General features: G+C 42.2%; 2 protein-coding genes across 3 annotated transcripts; one reads left to right on the top strand and one right to left on the bottom strand.

The window, feature by feature from the left end:
- Positions 1–2895: 2895 nt before the first annotated feature.
- Positions 2896–8340, bottom strand: znf319b (zinc finger protein 319b). Its single transcript, XM_028585072.1, has 3 exons — positions 7977–8340; positions 6840–7007; positions 2896–6751 (listed from the first exon to the last, which is right to left on the bottom strand). Exons 2-3 carry the CDS (start codon positions 6842–6844, stop codon positions 4885–4887), a joined length of 1872 nt encoding a protein of 623 aa, XP_028440873.1. The 5' UTR covers positions 6845–7007; positions 7977–8340; the 3' UTR covers positions 2896–4884.
- Positions 8341–9817: 1477 nt separating this feature from the next.
- On the top strand, positions 9818–14049 carry usb1 (U6 snRNA biogenesis 1). 2 transcript variants are annotated; one of them, XM_028585818.1, is made up of 8 exons: positions 9818–9988; positions 10186–10356; positions 10624–10763; positions 10949–11132; positions 11606–11659; positions 12298–12403; positions 13255–13335; positions 13839–14049. In XM_028585818.1, the coding sequence occupies exons 1-8, from the start codon at positions 9924–9926 to the stop codon at positions 13944–13946; spliced, it is 909 nt and encodes a 302-aa protein (XP_028441619.1). In that variant the 5' UTR covers positions 9818–9923; the 3' UTR covers positions 13947–14049. The 2 variants fall into 2 exon arrangements, with proteins under 2 accessions (XP_028441619.1, XP_028441620.1); XM_028585819.1 differs by lacking the exon at positions 11606–11659.
- The last annotated feature ends 804 nt before the right edge of the window (positions 14050–14853 follow it).

Genomic DNA, 14853 nt, shown 5'->3' with positions numbered 1-14853 from the left:
CCGGGATTCGGAGGTTTCTTCTGCAGCCACAGACCTCCCCGGTCGAGAGCGCAGGGAAGGGAAGCGGATTGCGATTGAAGAGGAGCGAGAGAGCCGCCCGGATGTGAAGCCTGTGGCTGCCCGAGTGAAGATGAGGAATAACGGGATGTTCGACTGAGCAGCCGGGACACAGCGCCCTCTAGTGAAGAGGATGTGATTGATAGAGGAGCAAATATTTGAAGGCATTCTTTTCTGTCAAAGATTTTATTCGTATTTAAGAGTTTCCCCAAAACCTCATATAATTAAACGGATGTCATGAAGAAAAAGTCACAATTTGTGTGGACACCGCAATATTTTTCACTGCACTCCGAATTATGAATAATCACCTAAAGATAATATTATATTTGTTTAGATTAATGTTGGAGCCTGACATGAAATCAGCTATCTCCGTCATTAAAACCAATTACATGAGGTAATCACCTGTAGTAGACTAGATAGTAGTAAAGTAGATTTACTCAAGTACTTAAGAACAATTTTAGATAGGCTACCTGTACTTTACATGAGTATTTCCATTTTATGGCTTAGGGAAATATTGTACTTTTTACTCTACCACATTTATTTCACAGCCATAGTTACTATGGTATTCTTTACAGATTATATATAAAAAGATTTTTACATACAGAATATTAGATTGTCTTGTTATGATGTATTACTTTACATATACTCAACAGTAAAGTCATTCAATTGATCTCCTTGGCTAGACCACATTAAAATGCTGCTTAACATGTTAATGCAACAGTAATAATATCCCAATGATATAAATCAGTGTCATAGAAAGATAATTAAATTTATAACAGGGGCTGGTCATCCTTCATAATGAATACTTTTACTTCTGATAATTACAGTGCATTTTGTAACATTCTGTTTTAGAGACATTGTGTGGTATTTTTTTCAGATAACCTTTAATATAATACATCATTTAGAACAAAATAAAAAAAAGCTAACAAATGTCAACAAGAACTCTCTTGATTCAGAAGAGTGTATTTCCTTCTTAAATAATCTCATGACTCCTGTAAGTTTATAGATGAAAAAGTTTTATTTGTTAGTGCTGTGTGTAATTGAATACTACATACATACAGATAATCTTAGCATGAATGTACACATACTGAACGTCGCCACAAAGATTTTTGTCCTTTTTTTTTTTCCAACATCATTCACATAAACTACAATACAATTTGAAAAAGCTATAGGAGGGAACAGTGCTGTGAGGAAAGGGGGGGGGAGCACCAGTTCCCAGGGACAGAACACAGGAACTATCACAGCAAGCATGCAGAGAGCTAGAGACACCAGGGTCTGACAGGTTCATTTATTGGAACTGAAAAGGAAAGGATGGTGGGGAGGGGGGAGCCAACCACCAGTGAAAATGCAGAAGGGTGGGTTTATTTCATTTGTGCTTAGACCAGAGATTTTCCTCTCCTTTCCCTGCCTGTGTTGGATGTGGAGTTTTTAAACCAAGAATTGATGGAGATGTAACAAGTGCAGTTCTTGTTTTCACTTTGCAATATTCCTCACTGTCAGTTAATGTTGTACCTATACCTGATCAGCACTCTATAATACACACAGGAGTAACGCACTACCAGACAGTCACCCTCAGCAATAAAAGCGACTAAACCAGCGCCACTGGGCTGGAATTATTCTTAGGCTTTGAGCGTACACTTGTACTATTAATAATACATATTAAGTGTACTGTCTGCACTAGTGTGTGAGGTCCTTGTCCTGCACCTGGAGTGACTATTTTTTTTTTTTATTATGCACATCATGATGATGTGTCAGCACCAATTAACAAGTCAAAGTCCTCCAGCACTTGGCAAATATGAACCCGCGTGTATCGATTCCTGATGTGTTTGTGTTGTATTATTCAACTTTTACACCACCACCCTACCGAATTCTTTGTGCAGAGATGGTTTCTTCTGGGATTTGGCGTTAGAAACAATTCTACATTGGGAAAAGCTCGAGTACAACTCTGGCAGACGTATTAAAAAAAAAAAAATACAGCCATATTTATCCCAAACCAACCCAAGGCCCTGGTCTCTCCATCGAGGAATATAGATTTTAATATCAAATTAAAAGATTAATAAAAAAAAAATACAAACATGTGAAACCATAAAAAAAAGCATACAGTACTTATTTAAGTCCAAGATGTTGTCAGTCTTATGCCAGATTCAGAAAATAAAAATACGATGGCTAATGAAACCAACCGTCTGAGCTCACATGATGATGGACAGAGACAGAAAGCAGAAGAGGAGGAAGAGGCAGAGAGGCACCGTGGCCTCATTTTAAGGCTAAAAACAAAAAGAAAAGAATTGCAAGCCAGAATAAAACCAAAACATTTTTACTTCCGTCTTTTTGGCCTCCTCCGTTTGTTTTCAATACTGCACTCAAACCATGATTCAACAGAGAGAGAGGGAACCGCTCCGCAGATGAACAGAAAAAGGAACCATGGTGATCACAGTGGACATGTAAACCAACTTGTTCTCTGGGCTTCTTAAGCACAACTAGAATCTCATAGCATTCAAAGACGAGGAAGGCGTCATTCACTCTGGTAGAAACCCACTGACAGACACAGCTCAACATGTAACAGGAAAAACTGAGTATTAAAACTTCTTTCAAAACATGGAAAATATTTAACACAAAGTGCAGGTTCATCCTGCGAAAACCAACTCGGACAGACCAGTAAGATTAGTACATTTAATAAAAAATAGGTCTGCTGAAATATTTCTAATACAATTCTCTACAGTCTGAATGTCCCTGTTTGACAGAATTTTACACACACACACACACACACACACACACACACACACACACACACACACACACACACACACACACACACACACACACACACACACACACACACACACACACACACACACACACACACACACACACACACACACACACACGGTGTTCTTTAAGATTCCCTGCAACATACAGATACAATCACTACATGGACTACAAAAAGAACAAAAGAGCATTTGTCCAAATGTTTCACATAGTAAAAAGTAGCAAGAATACAAAAACAGCTCTTACATATTGTTTTTAAGAAAGACTAGTTCTGACATTTTCAACTTACCTGGCTAAGTACACCCACAGATCCATAGTATGTACAGGCTGAGAGAGGAAGTGTAATGTTCAAACTTGGACATTTTCAGTACAAAGAAGTCTAACAGCACTGATGTCTGCAGGAATATGACCATTATATTAGTGAGAAAGATATGCTTCTATAGTTGTCTATACTGGAGTGTGAGATTGGTATCAATCATCAGGTTTTTTTTTTCTTATTATTGACGGTTAACTTCATCTGGTTGGTTAGTCTACACACCTTTGGGATCAGGTGCTGCCTCTTCATACTGGTGTTTTGGTATTTCACTATAGGACAATTAATCCCCAAACTCCCCCCTACATGGTTTCCCTTCACATACGTTGAGGGAGTTTACTGGCTATTTCATAAAAAAAAAAATAAAAAAATAAAAAAGTGATGTGGACACAGGGAGTCGGGTCAGGACAATACACAGTTTCTGAATTACTGTGGGGAGATGAAAACCAAAAGTGGCTGAGGGGTTAGTCAAACTTCCCAGTCTTCCGATACTAAACAGCGACAGGAAGAGGAGGAAGCAAAGATGAGAGGAAGAATGAGGGGAGGGGAGTAATTTAAGAGCGGGGAAAAGAGGTCATCGGAGAAAGAGAGGGGGAAAGATAAAAACAAGGAAATGATCCCCCTCTAGTGGACACTCTAGCAGTCAAGACTTTCAAGTCTTTGGCCCCGTCAGTTTAGGTGGATACTGAACTTAACTCTATTGATTTATTCAGTAAACCTTAAAACCTACTTAATGCCAAACTACTTAAAAACACACACAAAAAACTATGTCTGTCTTATATAACAATTAAGGGAGATTTACATTCAATCTTTCCTTTTCTGAGGGGAGAAATTTAGGAGGGATATATTTGCTGGATCAACTTGCATTATGGAACCCGTTTTTGTCTGCAACAGTCTGATTAAGGCTGCATTCACACCAAATCAGGCGTTGCTGCAAAAACGGCAGTCCTACAATTCATTTGAATATGGGAAGTGCATTTAGGCTGCGGCGGTGGGGACCGCAGGGTATGCCGAAAAGTTGAGATACATTCGACTTTTGGAGAAACGCAACCCGACGTCACGCTGTGGTGACATATCACTTAACTGCCAATCAGACAAAAGACAATGTAAGTGTAACATCATGTTTCACGTGTAATCACTCAATTTGGCCTTGTGCACCAGTTTAAATCCCACCATAATGTTAAGTCTTGCCTTGCATCCCGGGTAGTTAGTGAAAGTAAATGTTTTTTTATTTATTAAATCTGTCAATGCGGACAGACAATCACTCATAGTACCCGGCATACTAGCAGCATGGCTAAATGCTAGCACCATAGGAATACAATGGAGAAACAAATGGGCCACTCTCACACCACTGCACAACGCCTGATTTGATGTGAATGCAGCCTAAGTATGACTTATGGCAGTTTAAGTGGTTGTGGCCTCTTCACTGCTATCAACTGTCTAATTGTGGGGCTGAGAAAAAGGGTAGAGGTCAGGTATAAGAAGAAAAAGAGGTGGAACAAAGAGGAAAGTGCAGGGAGTGAGAAACGCTCAGGATCTTATGAAATGACAGGGCTAAAGTACTAAAGGGCTTGGGGCAGGTTAGTAAAGCAAAAAAAAACTTGATGTATCACTGGTAGTAATGAATGCAATAATAATAGCCTGGACTGTCCTGCAAATGCGGAGATAGTTAGGCTGAATAAATAGCCTACAAGGGATGGACGAGGAGACAGGAGTTTAGGGGACTGTCTGTTCAAGGGAAAAAGGATTTATATGCACTGGGGCACTGGGTAACCCCCTCCATCGGCTGTGTGCTGCACAGTGTGATCCTGCAAAGAGCCCAAGTCACTGAAACGCTCGCCACACCAAACACACTTGAACTGGCCCTCTCTGGAGTGTGTGCTTGCGTGTTTGGTCAGGTGCTCGCGCTGTTTGAAGCCCTTGTTGCAGTGGCCGCATTTGTACGGCTTTTCCCCGGTGTGCACGCGCCGGTGTCGGTTCAGGTCTGATGAGTATTTGAAACGTTTCTCACAGTCAGGGCACTTCAGCGGCTTTTCCCGCGAAGGGTCGCAGCGGTGCTGGACAAATTCCGAAGAGGACAGGAAGCGGCGGTCACACAGCGAGCACTTGAGGGGCTTCTCTTGGCAGTGAGAATTTTGATGACGCTGTAACGTCGACCCCTTCTTGTAGCCCTTGCCGCAGACGTCACACTTGTACGGCTTGTCGGGCGAGGTGTTGGACGACTCGCCGCACTTGTGCCTGAGCAGCTCTCCCGACTGGCTAAACTCCTTCTGGCACGAGGCGCACTTGAACAGGTTGTCCATGCCGTGGACGTGCTGGTGGTACAGGAGGTGGGAGGGCTGCATGAAGCCCTTGTCACACAGATTGCATTTGAACGGCCGGTCAGTAGGGTCTTTGTGTGTGCGTCGGTGGCGCACCAGTGCGTACTGCTGCTTGAAGCTCATCTGACACTCGTCACAGTGGTAGGGGCGCTCCTCCGAGTGTGTGCGCTCGTGTTGCCGAAGGTCGGACGGCCGCTTGAAACCCTTACCACACGTGGCACAGCGGAACGGGCGGGAACCCTGCGGGTGGCAGGGGTGGTGAAAGAGCTCCGACGACTCTTTGAAATGCAGCTCACATAAGTTGCATTTGAACAAGTGCTCCCCAGAGTGCACATACATGTGGCGCACAAGGTGGGAGCGGTGCTTGAAACTCTTTTCACAAACGGCACACTTGAACGGGCGTTCGCTGCTGTGTGTTCGCTGGTGGTGCTGCAGGTGCGACGACTGGCTGAAGGCCTTGTCACACGTGTCACATTTGAAGGGCTTCTCTCCCGTGTGCACCCTCTCGTGCCGTGTGAGTTCTGACAGGTGTTTGAAGCCCTTCTGGCAAACGGAGCATTTGTACGGCCGGTCTCGGGCTGAGGGAAAGGGTAGAATGGACGAGCTGCTGCTTGCTGACGCCCCGTCACTGTTGGGCTGCTGGGGATTATTTGAGTTGGGTGTGACGTTGCCAGAAGATCCGGGTCGGTAGGTCTTTTCACATATTGAACACTTCTGCGGGTTGGTGCTGTTGTGGGATGTGTGGTGCTGGGCTAAAGAGGTGAGTAGGGAGAAGCCCATCTTACACACCCCACACACAAACGGCTTCTGCTCCACCTGAACACACTGGTGTTCTAGCAGGTCTGTCGCCTGGTGGAAAATCTTCATGCACTGGGTGCACTGGAATGACCTGTCCTGATTCACCATGCACTGGTGCTCATGTGGGTTGGCCAAGTGGGAGATATCATGTCCACAGGCCCCACACTTGTGTCCTCCTTCGGCCCCTACCTGTAGGGAGGTCTGCTGGGCCTGGGCAGGGTGCTGCTGCTGACTGTGCTGCCCGCCTCCATGCTGCTGACTCCCGCTGTGTTGTTGGCTGTGTTGGCTGTGCTGTCCGTGCTGGGTCTGCGGCTGCTGCTGTAAAGACGTAGCATCTGGCTGCAGGACAATGCCATACACTGCACAGCCCAACGCATTCTCAGCTCCTGGAGGGATGGTGTGGACGACTGGAGGTGGAGCAACCGCATGCTGCTGCCAGGCCTCTGTCATGCGGGCTCGGGTGTAGGGATTCAGTTTGGCAGCTGGTGTGGCCCAACTGCAGTAAGAATGGGAGATTGGAACATATTTAAATAACGGTCTGAAGGCTTTAGAGTGCGTTAAGAAAACAGGAGAAAAACACTCACTCCATTTCAGCAAGTCGAACTGAAGAACTGGCAAGGGTGCTTGGTGAAGGGGCTGTGATGGAGGATATAGCTAGTGCAGAGGAGAACAGCTGTGTGGAGCTCAGACCTGTGGGGAAAGATGGAAGAAAATCCCCTGCTTTCACTTCATTTGTGGCCTTCAAGTGGTATCTGTATGGAAAACAGAATCAATGCACGTTAAATTATCAATGTGCAGAAAGAGGTTACTCAATAACAACAGTGTAGCATTATGTTGATTCTCCAACATCCACTGACCCAATAGACAGTACACCCTGGTCGGAAAAAAAAACATTTGTGTAGCAAAATGCTTTTAAAAAGTATAGAAAGATTGCTAATTTACAGTTACAATTTGGCTACATCAGCTTTAGCAGCCAGTTATAATGGGTCGGTATAAACTCAGCAGAAACTGAGACACAACAACTTGTGAGTTAGTATTACTGTGAGGTGTTGCAGTATTAGATTTACAAAAGATGGGTGCCAGACTATGATGGCAACCTCTCTAGCAACATATCACAGCAGATTATTCCTGTCTGCTCGTTAAACTACTCTGACAGAAGAGCTGATCATAGCGTGTTTGTCAGTCAAAAGGCATAGAATCGTGTAAAACATCCTCCTTACAATGATATGTACCTGCATGTTGACATTGCCAAAAGCATCCCAATGCAATAAAATGTGATTACAACAACTTCAGGATGTGCACCGTAAACGCAAAATCACATCGAAGGTGATCAATCATTAACATACACACTTGGACACAACACATAAACACTAAGCCGTACATTTAAATCTTTATTATACTGGTAATGTAGTTCCCCCCGTGCCTATGCAGCAATCAAAATGCTCAACGATTCGCGGTTAAAAAAGAAAAGAAAAGTGGAAGACAGCGTCTGCGCATCATAACGTTTTTCGTTTCCAGGCAAAGATCACTGTAATCAGGATAGCTTAGCTAGCTAGCTAGCATAGCCACATGCTAACGCAGCCACAGAGGCGCAGAAAAGAGCTAGCTAACGTTAGCGGACTAGCCACAGGAAATAATAGCCTAGTAGTAACTGCTGCAGCGCAGCCTTTGTTAGTGAGTGGTGAATTTAAACAGTGATGAGAAATTCTGCATTTACATACCTGGAGCGTCCAGTCAAATAACAGTCTACTGTAGGTTAGCTGACGTTACTCCCCCAAATAACAGGTCACTTCTTCACATCCGCAAACGGTGCTCGGATGCTCTCTTGTTCGAGCGCTGTGGCTCCAGGGGCCGAAAAAAAAGAGATTTGCTGGTCATTAAAATGGGCAAAAGATTATTTCGCAATTTCCCAAATAAGCGGTATCGTTTCACGTAAACATTTCTTTGGCTGCTGTGCTCCTAGGGCATTCTCTCGGCAAACGAAAACGTATACATTTTGTTAGAAATTGCTAGCTAGCTATCGCCTAGCTTCTGAGCCCCTGCCCGCGCACGGGAACATGAATAAACCAAGAGCTAATTGGCATGCTCACAACACACACACACACACACACACACACACACACACACACACACACACACACACACACACACACACACACACACACACACACACACACACACACACACACACACACACACACACACACACACACACACACACACACACACACACACACACACACGGGAAAGGTGGTGTATTATGGCTTTAATGTAACACTGCAAACGTTTTTTTATTCCGGTTTTCCTAACGAGTAAAAGGTGTTGCTGTTTATAAGTCAAAACTATCATGAAAAATAATTTTATCTTCCAGTAGTAAGTAAGACGTTGAAGTTGGCTTCCGATTATCGGCTTCCGATTCGGCAGTTAAGGGGTAATTTAAGGGAAATTTAAAGCTGATTATAGCTTCCCATTCACAGCGTACATAACTTACATTGCTGCGCGACTTATCCTCCGTTTTGTGCACCTTTTACTGTTGTGAAAGCGTGTTAGATATTTAGGTAAAGTGTTAATTATGTCTGAAACACCCTTTTAGATTTGTGAAAGCTTTATTATCTTTATGTGAACGCAATAAAGGGGGATTTGACTGTTTTTTTTCCTCACATGTAGACCACATTCAAACAGGTCTAGATTAAAAACCACTTACTTGACACATCTGGACTAAATTATTCCAGAGAAGCTAAATATTCTTTAAAACACAGTTTAAAAATTATTCATGAAAATGCAATGGGAGATTTGATTGTTTTTTTCACATGGACCATATTGGACCAGGCCCAGATCGAAAACCACTATACCTAGATTTATCAAATCTGGAATAAATTATCCCAGAGAGGCTAAAGATTCTTCCCTCTCTGGCATAATTAAATCCAGATTTGACAAGTCTAGGTATAGTGGTTTTCGATCTGGACCTTTTCCAAAAGGGTCTAGGTGTGAAGAAATCCATGAAATCTCCCTTTGTTGCATTTTCATTAATAGAATGAATCTTTCACTAATCTGAAACAGTGTTTTTAAGAATCTTTAGCTTCTCTGGGATAATGTAGTTCAGATTTAACAAGTCTAGGTATAGTGGTTTTAATCTGGACCTGGTTCCATGTGGTCTATAAGTGAAGAAATCCATGGAATCTCCCTTTATTGCATTTTCACAAATAGAATGAAGCTTTCACTAATCTGAAACTGTGTTTTTAGAACATTTAGCCTCTCTGGGATAATTTAGACCAGATTAGTAAAATCTAGGTATAGTGGCTTTAATCTGGACCTGGTTCAATGTGGTCTACATGTGACAAAACAATCAAATCTTCATTTATTGCGTTCTCATGAAGACAATAAAGCTTTCACAAATCTAAAAGTGTGTTTTAGACCTAATTAACGCTGAATCAGGCGCGGAGAATGGGCAGTTTACTTCAGTTTTAATATTTCCTTAAATTTTCCCTTAACTGTCGAATCGGAAGCAACGAATCGGAAGCCAACTTTAGTTTCAGTTTAACCGAATCTGTCACCGCTTTTAAACGTCACGATGAAAGATAGGCCTAGCTGTATTTTTGACTTAAGGGTTTCTTTAAGGCCTCATATATGCACTGTTATACGTATATTGAGGCAAACCTCTGAGAAGTATGAAAGTGGAACTGATTCGAGGTGGTGCTGTGTTTCACTGGGACCTAAATGAGCATTACAACAGGTTGTTTACGTCGGAAGCGCAGGACTACGTTAAGCCGGCGTTTTGTTATTCGAAGCCGCTGGAAAATACGTTTTAAAGCCGAGCAAACATGTTTCTTTTTCCTATAGTTTAACATGAAATACCTATGTTAATCCCTCTCAGTCAGTTAGCAAATGTACATATATAATTAATGTGTAATATGTCCTGACAAACCACAGGATGTTGGTTGGCTACAGCAGCAGCTCGGAGGAGGAAAGCGAGTCGTCGGCGGCAGCAGCGACTGATCGAAACAAAAGTTCTTCTCGAAAGTGTCAAGAGGAAGATGATGCTAACAATGGCAGCCCAGCGAGAAAGAAACACAAAATTGAGGAACAGGTTCCTAAAACGAGGTGTGTGTTGTGCTGGCTTTCTGTAGCCTGAGTTGGACAACATGATTGACCAGAGACTGTATGGAGAAAGAGGATGAGACAGAAAACACAAATTGTAAACGTATGTCCAAGAGTAGTTATTAAACGTGTATGATCAATCGTCCCGTACGTAACCTTTTTGTAATTTTCCAACTTCTCGCCATAGCCAACCCCTGGATGATAAGCCTATTGAAACTGTTTATTTTTTCAAGGTACTGTAAGGTCTTATTGGGCTGTGTTTTTTATTAGGCTACCTCTTCCTGGTTGCCTGTTGGCCATGTTTCCAGATGAAGTGGGTTCACAGACTGAAGACAGCTCTCTCCATGGTGGACGCGTGCGCTCTTTTAAACACGAGAGAGGCAACTGGGCTACCTATGTTTATTTGCCATGTAAGACCAACACACTACTGACGATTGATTTGTCAATTATCATTGTTTTAATCTCATTTGGATGTGTGTGTGTGTGTGTGTGTGTGTGTGTGTGTGTGTGTGTGTGTGTGTGTGTGTGTGTGTGTGTGTGTGTGTGTGTGTGTGTGTTTTCTTGTTTTCCCCTCTCTCTCTCCTCTGCACATCAGACCATCCTGAGGAGGAGTTCAGGGAGTTGTTGGAGGAGCTGCTCTCACTAGCCGGGGACCATGGTGTGGCTTTGACCCCGCAGGAGGAGTTCCACCTCAGCTTGTCTAAGACGGTGGTGCTCAGACACCACTGGATCCAAACCTTCACCCAGAGCCTCAGGGCAGGCCTGATGCACTGCAAGAGGTTTGCTCACATACCCATACACCGGAGCAAAACTTGTTTTTGCTTAACAGTGTTAGCCCTTGAGTTTGCAAAGCAGATGCAGTATGTACAGGGAGTCATTTGTAGGACGGGTAATTGAATTGCACTAAAGACTAAAAGTGTAAAATGCTCAATGCAAAAGATATTAGAAAAGGGTTTAGCTGGTGAAAAAAACCTGTATCACAACATGCAAAGATAGTAAGACAAAAGGAAATGAAATGATGAAGAGAAATTGAACAATGAAGAGAGTTTATATACATATATAATCATTGTGTTACTATAAATAATTTAACTTTCTCAGGGCAAGGTGAGTAAATCTTCATTTGCAGCAGCCTAGTGGATCACTTGCGCTTCAGTAGGTGGAATAGTGAAAGTAGATTAGATAAAGATGTGAAAGTAACATCCGAAGCTGACTATGGTGGAAATTGCATTCTAGCTGTGTTTCTCGTTGCCAGGTTTGTGTGCTCAGCAGGGACACTGAGGGTCTATTGTAACGCTGAGAGGACGAGGTACAGTCACGGCCTTTAATTCTCTCTCTTTCTCATAGTTAATATATATAAGGGATCGACCAATACTGGTTTGTTCAAGACCGATACCGATAATTAGAAGTTAATGATAACCGATATTCGGAACAGAGTCAAAATTGAGATTTTGGAATGTTACAAACTCCAACACAAAACTTTGTTGAAATGCTTTAAGCAATTATTTAATAAATTAGAAACGTTCAACATAATACCCAGTAAAAGATAGTCAGATAGTGTTGTGGGCGGGACATTAAGTTAGTAGACGGACAGACACTTTTTAAAAATTAACTTTATCGGTTATCAGGCAAATAAAATGCCGATACAGATAATCTGCAAACTGCCAAAAAGAAGGCAGAGAATCAGTCTATCCTTAATAAATATATATATATATATATATATATATATATATATATATATATATATATATATATATATATTAAAAACTTGGTTACTGGCTAAGGTGCTATAAACAAAAAAATCTGTGGCACTATTCAGTTGTTACTGTTGCCAAAAAGATCCGTCAACAATACATTTTCATTCCTAATGTGTCTGTTTAATTCCCTGAGCATCAGTTCTTCATGGTTCGACTGCCTGCATGTGTCTCTGTCTGTTGTCCCCTGCAGGACGTTTCTGGGGATGGAAGTGTGTACTGGGCATGCTCAATTGTTGGACCTGAGCCAAGTACTGGACAGAACAATGACAGAGTTTCACCTGGACACTTTCTATAAGGTTAGTGATCGACACACACACAAATAGACTTTACCCTTTGAGATCTATAGCTGGACCAGTTTGTGTGTCACTCTTTAAGTTTGAATTAGTCTTTTTCTGAAGTGTTGGTACCTGTGTATATACAGTGAATCCACATGGTGTAAATTAGATAATGGGATGTTCTTCTATATTGTAGCAACTATTACATTTTAATTTTGATTTAAGCTTATAGGGCAGTTGTGTTTTCATATTGTTCCATATGATTTAGTGTAGAAATAATTATGAGTCAATGAATGATTTTAAAGCAATGTTTTGTCTTAAAAATATAAATAAATCAGGGTTTCCGCAGGGTCTTAAAAAGTCTAAAAAAAGTCTACAATTTCAAAATCAAAAGTTTAGGCCTTAAAAAGTCTTAAATTTGCTTAAGTATTGTGTCATAGGTCTTAATTCCCCTACCTCTTATGCTCATTGAAATGTTCCCGCAGCGCTTTACAATGTTCTTTTTTAATTCCGTGGTGTTTTAGTTCTTTCTGTCGCTAGTCCAATTATAATTTACTGTATTATGAGTATAAATTAGACCAATAAGCAACTTATTTTGCAGCCAATCTAGACACCAGTCCTATTATGCCAATGAGGAAATCAGGGAATTGTTTCAGACATTGTTTCCACACTCTGACATCTGATTTTATTTTTTGAATGTCGCAATATAGGTCTTAAATTTTTATTCATAATGGTATTAAAAAGGTCTTGAAAAGTCTTAAATTTGACTGGGTGAAACCTGCAGAAACCCTGATAAATTGTCCAAAAGAATCTGAAGTAGTGCACACCTCCGTGCCTTACCGCCATAATGTTCCCACTGGTGTGTTTTCTAGGATCCATCTTTCCACGTAAGTCTGGCCTGGTGTGTTGGAGACTTGACAGGACAGATGAAGGAGTGCATTCAGGAGATGCAGGTACTGGGACATCTTGTGTCTGTCTGTCCTAACTTCCAACACTGACATCACTGTGTTCATTTTTACTTTAAAATAATTTCACTGTTCTTCGTAAACCGACAGTCAATTCGAAATCCAAAAGTGTACCGTTGTGCCTCGGTCCATTTTAAAGTGCCCCAGTGTGTTTGATCCATATAGTAGCAGTTTATCGCAGCCAAATTGAAATGCGTATACGTGTTGGCCAATTCAAAACTGCAGCACAAAAATTCCAAATATATGATGTCATCATGGTGAAATACAAGTATCAACCTGGAAATGAGCGTGGTACAGTAGGAGACCTTTTAATAACCAAATGTAATGTTGTGGTGGTAATGTACTTTTTGCATGTGTATTGTTCTGAACACTACTGACCATTCTGATAGCAGGCAAGATAATGCAGGGTATAGACTCAGATACAGGTGATTTGACTGAACGACTTGCACATAATTTACCAGCTGATTACTGCTCATATCTCTGACTGTTAGAGACTGATTGATGACCACGAAGAAGGACCATTTCTGCTGAGGCTGGACTGCGTGGAGCTGCGCTGCAGGACGGGAAACAAGACCTTCCGCTTCCCTCTGGAGCCCTAAAATTGGACATATGTATACCATGACCATTCGCCCCTTTACAGCTGTGATCCTCTGAGTCACATAAATGAGCTGGAAACGTACCAATTGAGTGGGGCAAAGATGACATGTTGTATTCCATTAATAACTTCTGACAGATATGTGGCATGTCACAACAAAGATAGTCTACATCCACGACGTTCCACTTCCGGGATTGCTCCGTTCCCGCAGAAAATATCGCAGGATGCGTGTCTTTTCGTGCGATGTCTGCTTCCTTCCATCGGAATTCTAAACTCCGGTGGATTTATGAGGACTATGGTTAACTGCTCCTCAGATCTCTGCAGGGTAAATCCAGACAGCTAGCTAGACTATCTGTCCAATCTTGAGTTTTCTGTAGCACGACTAAAACAACTTGTGAACGTACACGTTCCACCAAAACAAGTTCCTTCCCGAGGCTGTTTTGCAGTGGCACCGTGGTTGCGTACGAAGCTTAGCACCGCCCAAAACGATTGAGATTGGTTTAAGGAAATACTAATAAACCAGAGCACCTTTTTCTACCATCCTAGAAGCGATATTACAAATCCCACTATGGCCACGCCAAGACCCGCCCTTCAATAGCGTTCACAGACTACTATTGGCCAGGCGTCCATGCTTACATGTACAGGTCCTAGCCCCTGACCAATCCCCTAACCTTAACCACTCGAGGTGAAATGCCTAACCCCAACCAATCGAGCTGCTTCGTAGGGCGGGGCGTGGCCGTAGTGGGATTCGTAATTTTGCATCCCGGAATGCTGTGTGGACTAGCCATATCCCTCCTCCGCAGCACTGTGGAGGAAGGTCTGGCAAAGCGAGACTACAACAAAGATGATACAAGGCTCAATGGAAATTGGGTATTGTATTTTAATACTGTATGAAAAATAAAGTTGCTACT

Source organism: Perca flavescens, chromosome 8 (assembly GCF_004354835.1).
Source record: "Perca flavescens isolate YP-PL-M2 chromosome 8, PFLA_1.0, whole genome shotgun sequence".
Lineage (NCBI taxonomy): Eukaryota > Metazoa > Chordata > Actinopteri > Perciformes > Percidae > Perca > Perca flavescens.
Note: the sequence above shows the minus strand (reverse complement) of the source record. Positions and strands in the feature narration are given on the sequence as shown.